This window comes from Rhinopithecus roxellana, chromosome 5, assembly GCF_007565055.1.
Source record: "Rhinopithecus roxellana isolate Shanxi Qingling chromosome 5, ASM756505v1, whole genome shotgun sequence".
In the NCBI taxonomy this organism is placed as follows: domain Eukaryota; kingdom Metazoa; phylum Chordata; class Mammalia; order Primates; family Cercopithecidae; genus Rhinopithecus; species Rhinopithecus roxellana.
This window is the reverse complement of record NC_044553.1, coordinates 159,110,153-159,124,603: the sequence shown is the minus strand read 5'-3', so window position 1 is coordinate 159,124,603 and position 14,451 is coordinate 159,110,153. Positions and strand designations below refer to the sequence as shown.

Genomic DNA, 14,451 nt, shown 5'->3' with positions numbered 1-14,451 from the left:
CCCCGCAGCCAGGCCCACCCCGCCCCGGGACCACCGGGCTCCTTTTGTGCCAGTGCCACCCCAAGGCCATTCCCCAAATATCTTTGAGGAGGAAGATGCCGGCTGAGCCTGAGCCTCCTCTGTCCCCCTCGCTCCTGTGGGGCCATGACATTCCTGATGGTGGAGGGGATGCCAGAGACACCCCACCTCACACAGCCGGGCAGCCCCTGGCCCTCACCAGAGTCCCTCTGGCCCACCCCAGCTGCTGGTTGCCCTCTGTTCCCTTCGAGGGCTGCTCCAGGTCCTTGCTTCCACTGAGCACTGACACGGCAGAGTGACCTTTGCGGAACTTTGCAGGAGCCTGTGGCTGGGCACGATGACTGACGGTGCCTATTTCAGAAAGAAAACATTCAGGAAAGAGGGCGGGACTGAGGCCACATGGCAGGCAGGTAGCAGAGCCAGGACCCAGAACCAGGCCTGCCCGATGCCCAGGGCAGATGGGCCAGTGGCCCACACCGGCCTGCCTATGGCCACTGCACCCTGCGCACCCTGCCCCCCAACCCTCCCCTCACATGCAATCTTCCAGCCAGGCCTGTGTTCCTTTCCCCTGGTCCTGGGCCATGCCTGAGACACTCACAAAATAGATCAAACAGTAGCGTGACACCCCACGCGGCACCAGGCATGCCCAGCCCTGGCCCGCAATCTTTGTTGCATCTGTTTCTGAAGAGTCTGTCTGCTTCAGGAATGCTCCGGCAGCGTGACTGGGGGGCTGGGGAGCGGGTCATGCCCCCAGTAGAACCCATAAACCCATGGGCCTGGGAGAGCAAGTCAACCCCTTGCTGGGCACAAAATGGGTGGGGTGGGGCTGGGAGTGGGTGCAGCCTTGAGTGGGACCTGAATCAGACCTGGGTTCTGGCTTCTCCAGGCGACTGCAGCTTCTGGGCTGTCCTGGGTGCAATCGGAATGGGGTGGGGAGAGATGACCCAGGATCCCAGGCACTCACAGCACCCACACCCCTGGGTGCTTGTTCAGTACAGAGTCCTGGATCCAGGCTCCCCGTGGTGTGATTTGAGAAGCCGGGAGGCCCCGTTCGTCTGTCTGTCTGCCTGTCGGTCATGGCTAACATCAGTCCTCAGCTTCAGGGCCAGGGCTGGGCCGCCATGCTGACAGTGACCCTGTCCCTGCCCTCCCGCTCCCCCTACCCGTTCCAGCTGCCCTCGGACTTCCAGGAGCGCGTGAGCCTGCACATGGAGAAGCACGGCTGCAGCCTGCCATCCCCGCTCTGCCACCCGGCCTACGCTGACAGCGTCCCCACCTGCGTCATTGCCAAGGTGCTGGAGAAGCCGGACCCCACCAGCCTGTCCTCGCGCCTGTCCGATGCCTCGGCCCGCGACCTGGCCTTCTGCGACGGGGTGGAGAAACCAGGCCCGCGGCCCCCCTACAAGGGAGACGTCTACTGCAGTGACACAGCCCTCTACTGCCCGGAGGAGCGGCGGCGCGACCGGCGGCCTAGCGTGGACGCGCCCGTGACCGACGTGGGCTTCCTGCGGACCCAGAACTCCACCGACAGCGCGGCCGAGGAGGAGGAGGAGGCCGAGGCGGCGGCCTTCCCGGCGGGCTTCCAGCACGAGGCCTTCCCCAGCTACGCGGGCTCACTGCCCACGTCCAGCTCCTACTCCAGCTTCAGCGCCACGTCGGAGGAGAAGGAGCACGCGCAGGCCAGCACGCTGACCGCCTCGCAGCAGGCCATCTACCTGAACAGCCGCGACGAGCTCTTCGACCGCAAGCCACCCGCCGCCACCTATGAGGGCAGCCCTCGCTTTGCCAAGGCCACGGCCGCGGTGGCGGCCCCGCTGGAGGCCGAAGTGGCCCCGGGCTTCGGGCGGACCATGTCACCGTACCCGGCCGAGACCTTCCGCTTCCCGGCCTCTCCGGGTCCCCAGCAGGCCCTGATGCCCCCAAACCTGTGGAGCCTGCGGGCCAAGCCGGGGACCGCCCGGCTCCCCGGGGAGGACATGAGGAGCCAGTGGCGGCCCCTGAGTGTGGAGGACATTGGCGCCTACTCCTACCCCGTGAGCGCTGCCGGCCGGGCCTCACCCTGCAGCTTCTCTGAACGCTACTACGGCGGGGCCGGGGGCAGCCCGGGCAAGAAGGCCGACGGCCGCGCCAGCCCGCTCTACGCCAGCTACAAGGCCGACAGCTTCTCGGAGGGGGACGACCTCTCCCAGGGCCACCTGGCAGAGCCCTGCTTCCTGCGGGCGGGCGGCGACCTGAGCCTCAGCCCCGGCCGCTCGGCTGACCCACTGCCCGGCTATGCACCCAGCGAGGGGGGGGACGGGGACAGGCTCGGGGTGCAGCTGTGTGGGGCCGCCAGCAGCCCTGAGCCCGAGCAGGGTTCCAGGGACTCCTTGGAGCCAAGCTCCATGGAGGCCTCCCCGGAAATGCACCCTGCCGCCCGCCTCAGCCCGCAGCAGGCCTTTCCGCGGACTGGTGGCACGGGGCTGAGCCGCAAGGACAGCCTCACCAAGGCCCAGCTCTACGGAACCTTGCTCAACTGAGCGCCTGCGTGCAGGCCTGGCCGTGGGCCCCTCCCCGCCAGCCCACGGGGCCCCAGAGGGGCCGGCCCCACCTCTCCCCAGCCCCCGCTGTTCCCCCGCCCCTGCCAAGGAGGAGTCTGTTCCTCCCAGCACCTCCTCTCCTCCCCAACCCTGTAGGCCTGAGAGGAGGATCCCCCACACCGCGGCGTCCACCCAGCCCCGCCCCGTGGAACTCCACTTAGAACGTTTTTCACACGTCCTTCCCCCATGTGAGAGGAGCATCCCCCCTTTTATAAAGCGAAACTATTTTTATAGAGAAAAAGGGTCTTTCTTAACGCACTTGGCCTCCAGCTCCCTGGACGGCTGCCTTGGCGTTTTCAACACAAAGCTCCTTTATTTTTTGGGTGAGGGTGCGTGGGGCCTGCCCCTTGGAAGGGAAGGGAAGGACGGTGTCCTGTGGAGACCAGACTCTGCAAGTAGGAAGTGGCGAGACCACCCCCGCCAGCCAGTGACAAGGGAACCCTGAAGTTGTGTCCATGAAGAGGGAGCTGAAACGAATTCGGGGCTATGAAGTGTTTTAAAAATCCATTTTTCGCAGTGTGGCCACCACACCGCCCTGAGCCCTCCCACGGCCCATAGTCCCTGGTGGGCCGGGATGATGCCCCAGTGCGGCCGGTGCTCATCTCCGCCCCCCGGGTCCACCCCCTGACACCGTCTACTCTACCTCAGACATGATGAGGCCCTCCACTCCTGGTTTCTGTAGCTTGCATTCTTGTTGTCTCTGATGCATGCCCTGTCAGTTAGTACTGTATTTTGCATTCATTAATAAAAGACGCTGGTGGAAAGAATCTGGGTTGGGCTGTTTCTCCACCTCCTGCCTTTTGGTCTCGGGAACCTAGGGCCCCTGGTGTCCCTCCCCAGTCTTGTTCTCTGCAGCCAAGTTGGGCCCCTTAACCCCACTTCACACCCCATCCCCATAACACCCGGTCCCCACCCCGGCATCCAAGTTCCTATCGAGGGTGTGGATTCTCCTGCTTTTCCCAACCCACCGGATATGACAGCTCTTTTATCTCATGCTCCTGTGCGCTGCCCCACCGATTTCCTGGCCCCTAATCCTCGTGTCTCAGACTTGGCTTCTGCTCCTTGAGAGGTACCGGGGGTGCAGACGGAATGTCGGCAGGCAGCCTTTTCCCTGGGCACACAGGATGCTGCCACTCTGCTCTGCCTTCCTGCTGGTATTGGGAACTGGCTGTCAGTCCAGGAAACGCTCCTTTGGTTAGAAAAAAAAAAATTGCTTTCTTTTCTCCAGCTCTGTAAGATTTTCTCTTTGACTTTGGCTTTCTGCGGTTTCCCTGAGGTGTGTCTGGGTATGGAGTTCCTTCTTAGGAATCCTTCGTAGGATTCTGAGGGAGTCTCATATCCGTGGATTGGTGTACTTCACCAGTTCGGAAAAATTCTCAACTATTATTTTTTTAAAACATTTCTCTGCCCATTCTGTTTTCTCTCTCCGGGTTTGTTTCCCAGACCTGTGCTACCTCAGGCCTGTAGTGGCCCTGTCACCCTTCCCTGCACCCTGTGCCACCCCAGGCCTGCAGCGGGCCCTGTCACCCCTCCCCCACCCTGTGCCACCCCAGGCCTGCAACAGTCCCTGCCACCCCTCCCCACACCCTGTGCCACCTCAGGCCTGCAACAGTCCCTACCGCCCCTCCCCACATCCTGTGCCACCCCAGGCCTGCAGCACGCCCTGCCGCCCCTCTCCACACCCTGTGCCACCCCAGGACTGCAGCGGGCCCTGCCGTCCCTCCCCACACCCTCTGTGGCTGCTGCGCTCTCCCTGCTACACTGTGCATCATCTGTCTTCCAACTCACTAATTCCCTCCTGTGTCTATTCAGCCACCACACACAGCCACTGGGGTTTTCATTTCAGTTATTCACGTTTTTCATTTCTGGAGTTTCTACTTGGTTGTTTTACAAATCCACAGTGCCACTTTCTTAGCTTCCCATTCCCTGGAGATATTTTCCAGCTCGTCTCTTATTTCTGTCAACATGGTGGGCACAACCATTTCACAAGCTGGTCTGGGACTGGACCTTGTGGTCTGTGCAGGCCTCCTCGTGGTTCCTGCTCTGGCAGCCCTGTTTCTCTGGACGCCTTCTCATCTTGGACACACACTCATCCCTGCCCTTGAAGATGTGCATGTGTAGGTTCAAGGCTGAGGATGGAGGCCCCTCCCCAAGGGGGCCTTTATGGCTGTCCCTGTAGGTGCCTGGGGGCACGTCCCAGTGGGGAGCACCTCACCCCAGGCTCATGCCTAGAGGTTCCCTGGCACACCTGGCTTTGTGTGTAGCCCTAGCGTTGCTCTGTCTCTGGTCAGACGACTCCAAGGAGAGTGGGCACCAGCCGTGGCTCCCTGCATCCTTGCCCTTCCACTTCCTCTGCAGAAGAAGCCAGAACCAGCCTGGCTGTGTCTTCTCCAGCCATAAGTGCCGCCCCAGGAAGCAGCATCCCTGAGCCAGAGGAAGCTTGGAGAGGTTTGGGATTCTGGTCTCCTCTCTGGGGCCGTGGACAGAACAGGAGCCACAGTCCTCACTGAGCTGGGGGCAGCCAGGAGGGCAGGAGAGAGAAATAACTGGCACCCGGTGGGCAGAGGCATCCCCAGAGGGGAACCCAAGCCTCAGCTGCCCCAGTGTTAGCTGCAAGATTTCTGTCACTCAGACATGGGAAAGCTGAGGTCAGAAAGAGGGGCGCTCTGGCTCTCCCACCTCTAGGTGACAAAGGCCCTGCCCAGCTCTCCTGGGGGCTACCGAATCAGACGTACCTGCCCTGGGTGGCAGCCTTGGCCCAGATCTGGAGGGCTAGATACAGGCTGTTGGCCCCCACATTGCCACCTCAGTGCCTGCAGCCCCCGAGATGGCCTCTGCACTTCACAGGGCTCTCCTGCCTGGGCTGCAATGCCTGCCACAGCCGGGCCTGCAAGGTGTCCTGTTCCCAGAGCAGCCAGCACTATTAGACCCTTGCCTAGGACTGGGTAGTGACGGTGACTTTGGCTGCAGAGCCAGGCAGCCTTCCGGCTCAGGAGAGAAGAGGAAGGAGAGGGTCCACACGGCTTGCAGCAGCAGGGTCAGGCTGACACCCCCAGCGCCAGGGGTAGTCAGGACACTGCTCCTTGTGGTGCTGAGGCTGGGGAACCTTGGTTCACCACCCCCAATTCTCATGGCTCAAAGCTGGCTCAGCAGGGCCCTGAGACTTAGGAGCACCGATGGCTTGACTGGTGACTCTTTTCTCGCAGGATCCCTCGGGCTGGGTCTCAGTGCCCCGCTCCTCTCCCTGGTGCTGTTGTCAGCTGGCAGCCTCATGATGGCCTCAGGGACCTGGCTCTGCCCACAAGGAACTCAGAGGTAGGGGAGTAAGGCAGACAGTGTAACACTCAGCTCAGAGCTTCCAGAACACAGGGCCTGTGGGCATCTGAGAAGGGAGGGCCCTCATGCTCCAGGGGGATGAATGAAATGGGTCAGAGGAGAGGATCACACTGGGTGCTGAAAGATGAATAGGAGTTCAACAGGTATTTTAGGCAAATGGAACAGAGCCATGAAAAGGCACAGATCTGTGACAGCTGGAGAGTTCCAGAAACTGTTCAGTGCTCCCATGGGGCTCCCAAGGGGCTGAGCTCTGGAGCTGGCAGTTTCCCTCTGGATCTGCCCTTTGACGTTCTGCACTTGGACTGTCCCCACAGCTGGACGGGAAGTCCTGGGCAGTCCCCATCTACCCAGGCAGCTGGCCATGGCACGGGGTTCCCTGCTCCACCCCTGACCTCTCCCTGCACTGAGATCCTGCCTTGCCTTCAGGGAGGCCCTGTCTGCGCATCCACCACCCACCCACACATCCACGTATGTTTCGCCTCAGCTCTCAGTACGGCAATGCAGGGTTGAGCTCTGCCACCAGCTGACAGTGTCACCTTGGGCAAGACCCAGGCCTGCCTGGCCTGCTTCCCTTTATGGAGCCTGAGGACATTCACAAATGGAATTTCCAGGGACCCTCTAGGTAGCTGGGTCTCCCACCGTACAGAAAGCCAAAGTGAGGTGGAGGTGGTGCCCACAGGAGGCCATTTGGGAAGGGATCCCAGGTGCAAAAAAGAGCACAGGCTTGGGGTCAGAGGGCCCTGGGCACGGCTCCCTGCCCTCAGGGCAGCAGTTTCCTCTGCTGGACAGTGGGGATCATGGACACCCTGTCAGGAGCTGTGAGCACCAGCTGCACTCAGAAAAGAAGTCACGGCCACGCCTGGCACACAGCAGTGCAGCCAGCATGCACAGTCTGCACGGCATCTGGAGGTGAAGCCGCTTTTCTCCACGATGGCTTTGGATCTGGCATCTCAGATTTTCTAGGAGAGGATGAAGGTGAACACTCAGCCGCAGGAAGGTGGGTGGAGGGAAGAGACCACACTCCTTTTTCATTCCTGCTCCGCATTTTCTAAATTTAGCTTTCTTATTTTAAAACTGCAAACAGTGAACTCCCTGACACCTTGCTGAGGATCAAAGTCAGTCTTTAAGAATGTTCTTTGGAAGAAAGTATTTGGAAAAAGAAATAGATAAAAGCATGGTGCACACCTGCCATTCTTCCCGATAAAATGACCTAAAAAGGGAAGGGGCTGGCAGCCAGCTGGCACCCACAGCGGCTTGTGTTGAGAAATCAAACCCACAGAGGGCGGAGCTAAGAAACCACCACAGTGGGTTTTCTGCGAAGCCCTGGGTGGCCCCGTGGCCCCAGAAGGGTCAGAGCTTTGGGATGGTTCAAGGCCACCAGCTTGGAAAATAAACGGACTTCAGGTGCACAGAAGTGGAAGGCGTTTGTCCCAAGTGAAGTTGGGTGACAATCTGCAAAGTTCTTTCCTTTGCCATGTCTCTCCTCATCCCCACAGACCCCCTTTACAGATGAGAAAACAAGGCTCAGATAAGCAAGGCCCCTGCAAAGGTCTCAGACCAGCAGGAAATGGCCCTGGGACGTGAGCTGGTCTCCTGGCTCCGAGTCCCACAGGTGGCAGGCAGTGGTGTGTGCCCAGCACAGGAGCGGGGCCAGGAGCCCAGGTAGACAGGAGGCCTTTCAGCAGCTGTATCCCAGCCCTCGGAAGCCTGACACAGTGTCATCTGTGACTGATGCTCACACTAAATCAGTGGCAACATGAACATACAACGGTAGGGAACAATCACCAAGTGCTGCGATGAAATTCTCAATCACAAAATCATCATCAGGAAGGTGGAAAACCACTGGGGTTTGCACTGGGTCAGGAAGCAGAGCATCTAGACTCCAAGGTCTGGGGCTGGCAGTGAGGTGTGGGATGGGAAAGGCAAAGGAGAAACGGCCTGAGAAGCCCAGGCCTCCCTCCACCCCGACCACTGCAGCTTTCCCTCCCCATGTGTCCGGGTTCATTCGCACAGCATCCATTCATTCCACAAACACGTGCTGAGGCCTGCTCAGGCCTGGAGCTGGGGAGACACACCCTCATGAAAATACTTGTAGGAGGGTCCTGCACTTGGGGAGATCACTTTCCCTGCTACCAATCACAGTTCCCACCCCACCTGCCCAAGGAGCCTGGGTGTGGAGCATAGGTGTGACAGAAGTCAACCAACCTGAGTCCTTCCCTGGACGCGTCCAGTGGGAATGAATGAGGGCGGCAGCCCCAGTTGGTGGTTTCTGCCGTTAGATTGAACCTGGACAAGGCCAATGCCCAGAGAGTGACAGGGACAGCAAGGGTAGGAACAAGGGCCCACCACCCCATGGTCCACTGTGGCGAGGTCTGAGAAGGGAGCCACATCCGCCCTCTACCCTAAACTGGCTCAGCTCCTGCGTCAAGTGGTCAGCCTGACACTAAGTCCCAGCACCACTTCTGAGCGCCTGTGACACACGGGCCCTACCAGGAAACACACAGACACGGTCTCACGATCCCGAGATGGACGTTATGTGTTCTTGTTTCACAGAAGGAGAAACTGAGGCACGGGGAGCTAGGCAGCTTGCCCAAAGCCACACAGCGATGAAGGACACTGACAGGCCACGTTCTTGTGGAAGGCCCACTCCGTGCCGGGCTCAGGCACCAGCAAGGAGCAGGAACCCCAGCCTGGGGCATGTGCTCCACTGCAAATGCAGGTGGAGGGCATCAGCGGGGCTGGGGGCTCTGTGGGGAAAGGGGGCTGTGGGTGAGGGAAGCTTTCATGAAGATACCACCCAAGCAAGTACTGAGGGAAGGAGGCTGGGAGAGGGGGATGGTGGGCCCAAAGGCCCTGAGGCACCATCAGCCTGCTGGGTGGGGGTGATGGGATGGGCCCCACAGGTCACAGGAGCTCCCCTCTCAGAGCAGGAGGAGAAAGGGCCAACGCCAGAGGCGTGACAAGAGGGAGGCCCCAGCAGCCACATGGGGCAGAGGGCAGAGACTACCCATCTCCCACACCAGCCTCAGCACCACCACCCCCAACCGCCTTGCTCAGGCCAGTGGCAATCTTCACTTTCGCCAGTGACCAAGCTCGCCGGGCACAGGGTGCAACTCTTTTCACCAAAACAGCCGTTCTTGAGCCTGAAAGAAATACACAGAAGGCGCTCCCACTGTGGATCATGAGGGTGCTGCCCCCACGTGGGCCAGGGATCCCACTCACCCTGTCCTCAGGGCACAGTAGGGGACACTGGGGCCATGCCCTCAGCACCCCCAGGGCTCAGCTCCAGCTTCCTCTCCCACAGACAGGCACACAGTAGGTGCTGTAGACCCGGATGCCTGCCATGTGTCAGGCTCTGTGGTGACTGTGGGGCAGGAGGGCTCAGCCCTCAGAAGCCCCACCTCGGGGCCTTTGCACTGCTCCTCCCTCGTCTGGGATACTCCTCCAGTGGAGCCCAGGGATCCCAAGGACCCCCTGGACACACTGACACACAGGTCTTCACCCACCGGCTCCAGGCCAGCTTCAGCCCCCTCCTGGGACACCCCCAACAGACTTGACCTTCTCTGACCCTAGCTGTGAGCCTACAGGCTGGCTCTTCCGATGCCCCACTTTACAGATGCGGAGATGAACCTGGGAGAGGAGTGGTGCCTTGCCTTGCCTCTGCTATGGCGACAGTGGAGCGGGGACAGAATCAGGGGGAGGGGAAGCCAAGTGCCCACCTCTTCCTGCGTCCCCCACTGCTCTGGCCCATGGGCGGCCTCTTCACATTCTCTGCCTTTCTCCACTGACTCCCCTGCCAGGGACACCATCTTCACCAAGTTGAGGTCTGCCTCCTCCAGGAAGCCTTCCAAGGTACTGGTGGGCCCCACCCTCACCTGTCAGCAGATCCCTGGGCTCCTGGAGTGGCCCCTCAGTTACAGTTCTGTTGGGGTTTCCATCTAGTCAGCCTGTGCAGGCACCTGGGAAGCCAGGCCTCCTCCCAGCCCAGCTCCTCCAGGCTCCTCAGGGGTCCCTCACTTCTCCACGAGGCTCCCTCAGCAGGCGAGCACACCTGCGTGTGCAGCACGCACACTGGTGGGGCAAGAGGGGGCCCAAGGGGCCCAGGGCTTGGGCCAACCAGGGGCCCAGTTGGCCACAGTCCTGGGGAGTGCAAGCGGCTGGGGCCTGTGAGGCTGGTGGGGCACTGAGCTCCAACAGAATCCCTGAGGGCAGACCAAAGACCCAGACTACCCCCACTTCAGGACTCCCTTGCTGGGACCCCCAGAGCGGGGTGACCCCATCTCAAGTTCGCACAGTTCTCTCTGTCTCCAGAGCTCCAGCAGGCCTGGGAGGAGGGAGGTGAGAAGAAGCCGCTAATGCAAACTTATTGCTGAAAACACTTAACAAATAGCAAAACACACATTTATTAGGCATCGCCGGCCGCCTGCCAGGCGCTTTCACTATTGTAGTCCTCACACTCCTGAGGCAAACAGACTTTTGTCCCCACTTTACAGACGAGGAAACTGAGGCTCAGAGGGTGGTACCCAGGACCCACAGCCAATCTCTGTGCTCATTCCTCTCATATACCCTTGAGGAAGAGGGGAGTCCCAGAGCCCAGCTGGCAACGGGAAGGTTCAGTGACACAAAGCTCAGTGCCAGATCTTCATGTCCCCTCCCCAGGAGCAGGTGGCGAGGACGGAGGGCAGCACGGGGTGGTAGGTGGTGCCGACACAGGCCTGCGTGTGCCCCTGCAGCGTGCATGCCCGGCTGGCCGTGCGGAAGCTGTACATCAGGACCCGGCCATCGGCGCTTCCTGTCACCAGCAGGTCACCGCCTGGGGAGCACTCACAGCCCACTGAGTAGCCCTCCACCTGCAGAGAGGGACACAGCGGGTGAGTAGGCTGCACCTGTCAAGCTGGGGTGAGTACGCCCATTCTACAGAGGAACAGGCCAAAGCCCCGAGCTGACAGAGCAGAGCTGGGCTTCACACCCCATTCCCTGAGGTCAAAGCCCAAGTCCCACCCATGAGGCTGTAGAGCCCTAATGCGGGCTCACATCCCAAGGCCAGTTCAGCAAATCCAGGGGGATCAGCTCCAGCCCAGCTGAGGAGTCCGGCCTCAGGGACAGTCACCCAGCCCCCACCCCTTCCACCCCATCAAGGATGGCCTCACTGCGGAAAGGGGAGGGTGCAGAAATGGCACCCATGACCATTCTGTCCTGTTCCCACCCCCCACCTCTGAGACCTGTCTGTGTGAGCCAACTACTGCTTCCTGCCCAGTACCTGGGCCCTGGGGTGAGGACCAGATGTGGCTCAGGGACTTGAAGAGACAGCAGGCCACATGGCATGCACTCAACCAGGAAACAGAAAGCAGGATCCGCCCAGACAGAGGCTCCATGCACCCCGGGGCCCATATCCAGGACTGCCAGGAGGCTTGGGGCTGGGGCTCAGCATTCGCCTGGGAGACAAGGACAGAAGTACCTTGTGCCCTTCATAGCGCCGCCGTCTGCTCATCCGGTAGGGCCACACAGTGGAGAAAAGGGCCAGGTAGTTGCCATTGGTCTGTGCCAGGAACACGGGCTCTCTCGGGTGCAAGGCGAGGCTGGGGCAGGTGAACCTCTCCTGAGAAAAGCAGAGCCACAAATGGGTCAGAGAAGACACCCCCTACCTGGCACTCTGCTCTGAGGGGTAGCTCAGCTCCAGCTTCCCCTCCCACAGACAGGCACACAGTAGGTGCTGTAGACCTGGGGCCTGCTCCCAGACCCTTGCTGGGTGTCTCCATTGGTTTCCTATCGCTGCCATGACAAATCGCCACAAGCTTGGTGGCTCAAAACACACACGTTTCACATCACACAGTTCTGCAAGTCAGAAGTCTGAAAGAGGCTTCGCTGGGCTGAACTCAAGATGTTGGCGGGGCTGCACTTCTTTCTGGAGGCTAGAGGGGACACAAATTTCCTCCATGTTTCCCAGCTTCTACAACCTGCCTGTGTCCCTGTGGCAGGCAGGAAAAAGCCCCCCAAAATATACCCATGTTCTAATTCCTGAAACCTGTGAATGTTACCTTACAGGGTCAAAACCAAGGGTCTCTGCAGACATAATTCAGGATTCTGAGATAAGGAGATGATCCTATGTTACGCTACATGCAGTCACGTGCAGCCTTAGAGAAAGGAAGCCAAGGCTGGGCGTGGTGGCTCACGCCTGTATCCCAGCACTTTGGGATGCTGAGAAGGGCGGATCTCTTGAGCCCAGGAGTTCGACACCAGCCTGGGCAACACGGCAAAACCCCCATCTCTACAAAAGAAAAAAAAAAAAAGAAACAAAGAGAAGGCACAGAGATGTGACACACAGTGAAGGTGGTGTGAAGACGCTGGCTTGGAGGGCTGGGGAGACGCAGACACAAGCCAGGAACGCCGGCTGCCACCAAAAGCCAGAAGAGGCCAGGAGGGATTCTCCCCTTGACACTCCAGAGGGAGCACACCCTGCCAACAACTTGATTTCAGCCCAATCAAACTTAATATTGATTACGAACTTCAATATTCGTAATCCAGAACTGTGAGGGAATAAGTTTGTGTTCTTCCAGCCACCAAGTTTCTGTAATTTGTCACACAAGGATAGAAAAGGAATCTACGCCGGGGGCGGTGGCTCAGGCCTGTAATCCCAGCACTTTGGGAGGCCGAGACGGGTGGATCACGAGGTCAGGAGATCGAGACCATCCTGGCTAACGCGGTGAAACCCCGTCTCTACTAAAAAATACAAAAAATCCAGCTGGGCGAGGTGGCGGGCGCCTGTAGTCCCAGCTACTTGGGAGGCTGAGGCAGGAGAATGGCATAAACCCGGGAGGTGGAGCTTGTAGTGAGCTGAGATCCAGCCACTGCACTCCAGCCTGGGCGACAGAGCGAGACTCCGTCTCAAAAAAAAAAAAAAAAAGAAAAGGAATCTACATGCCCATCTCCCCACCTCCACAGTGAGTCCTCAGGGACAGCCCAGCCCAGCCCAGGGACCCACAGAGCCAAAATGCACAGTAAGTGAGGAGGTAAGTGGCCAAATGAGAAAAGAAATGCAGGCACAAACCTCAAAACACAGGGGGCACGAGATCTCACTGCTTCATTGACATGGTCCCACAGAAAGCACCCCTAAACTGCCCCCTCAAGCTGGCTTTACATTATTCTAACTATTCTCCCTAGGCCACACTCTCTAAGTGAGCCCAAACTCAGAGGGCAAAGTGGGGAGCAGCAGGAAGCACAGCTGCAGGCTGATGTGCCCATCAGAGGCACAGAGGCTGCCATGGTCAGACAACGAGCTGCCGGTGTGACGGTGCCAGGCTGAGCACCTGCTTCCTCCGCACAGACAGCGTGCAGTGTAACTATAGTTCAGGCACAAGGCACCTTCATCTGCCTCACTTCCCCTGGGCTCCTGGAGGCAGGACACCCTCAGAGGTCAGATGTGCCCCTCCAGCTCCCCACTAGGGCCTGCCCTGCCCAGTGGGTTGCCCTGGGACACCCTGCAGTGGATGTCTAGAAGCAGGTTTGCTCAGGGCCACTTAGAACCCATTGAGAACAAGGAAAAGGCAGGGAGGAAAAGAGGGTGTATACAGGATAGATATTTCATGTACACCCACATATATCATATACATGACATATAGTTTTAAATTCGGAGATTAGTCATGGATTAGTTGAAATCTCAAGATGATGATCATGATGATGGCGGTGTTAGTGGTGACAATGATGGTAGCGGTGGTGGTGGTGATGATGGTATAACAGAGATGGTGGTGGTGACAATCATGGTGGTGACAGTGGTGGTGATAGAGATAGTGTGGTGTTGGTGGTGGTGGTGGTACTGATAAGAGATGGTAGTGGTGACAGAGATGTGGTGTAATGGCAGTGATCGTGGTGGTAGTGATACAATTGGTGGTAGTGACAGAGATGGTGGTGGTAGAGTGGTGATGATGGTGGTGGTGCAGCAATAGAGATGCTGGTGACAGTGAAGGTGACAGAGATGGCAGTGGGGATGATGGTGATGGCGGTGGTGATAGAAATGGTGTGGTGGTGAGAATGAGAGTGGTGATGGTGACAGTGATGATGATGGTGGTACGGGAGATAAAGAGGATGGTGGTGATGGTGGTGGTGGTGATGGTGGTGAGTATACACATGGTGATGCTGATGCTGATGGTGGCAGTGCTAGTGATAATAGTGGTGGCGGTGATGGTGGTGTGGTGGTGACAATCATGGTGATGAGTATAGAGATGGTGATGCTGATGGTGCTGGTGATAATGGTGGTGACGGTGATGACAGGAGTGGTGGTGCTGACAATGATGACAGTGGTGGTGGGTATAGAGACGGTGATACTGTTGATGGTGGCAGTGATGACACTGGTGGTGGGTATAGAGACAGTGATGCTGATGGTGCTGGTGCTGGTGATAATGGTGGTGATGACGGTGGTGATGACAGGAGTGGTGGTAGTGACAATGATGATGGTGGTGGTGGGTATAGAGACAGTGATGCTGATGGTGGTACGTACAGAAGTACTCCCTGTGCCTGGCAC

General features: G+C 58.9%; 2 protein-coding genes across 5 annotated transcripts in view; one reads left to right on the top strand and one right to left on the bottom strand.

Annotated features, from left to right (window-relative positions):
• The window catches only part of BEGAIN (brain enriched guanylate kinase associated), a 50,170-nt gene extending 46,806 nt beyond the window's left edge, over window positions 1-3,364 (top strand). For all 4 annotated transcript variants that reach the window (XM_030929750.1, XM_030929747.1, XM_030929749.1 and 1 more), the window contains one exon: window positions 1,191-3,364. In XM_030929750.1, the coding sequence (XP_030785610.1) occupies window positions 1,191-2,537 (1,347 nt within the window). In that variant the 3' untranslated portion in view covers window positions 2,538-3,364. The remainder of the gene's footprint in view (window positions 1-1,190) is intronic.
• Window positions 3,365-10,303: 6,939 nt separating this feature from the next.
• WDR25 (WD repeat domain 25) overlaps window positions 10,304-14,451 on the bottom strand; it is a 154,907-nt gene continuing 150,759 nt past the window's right edge. Inside the window, exons 6-7 of the mRNA XM_010353650.2 lie at window positions 11,392-11,532; window positions 10,304-10,783 (exon numbers count right to left, since the gene is read on the bottom strand). Coding sequence (XP_010351952.2) covers window positions 10,562-10,783; window positions 11,392-11,532 — 363 coding nt within the window. The 3' untranslated portion in view covers window positions 10,304-10,561. The remainder of the gene's footprint in view (window positions 10,784-11,391; window positions 11,533-14,451) is intronic.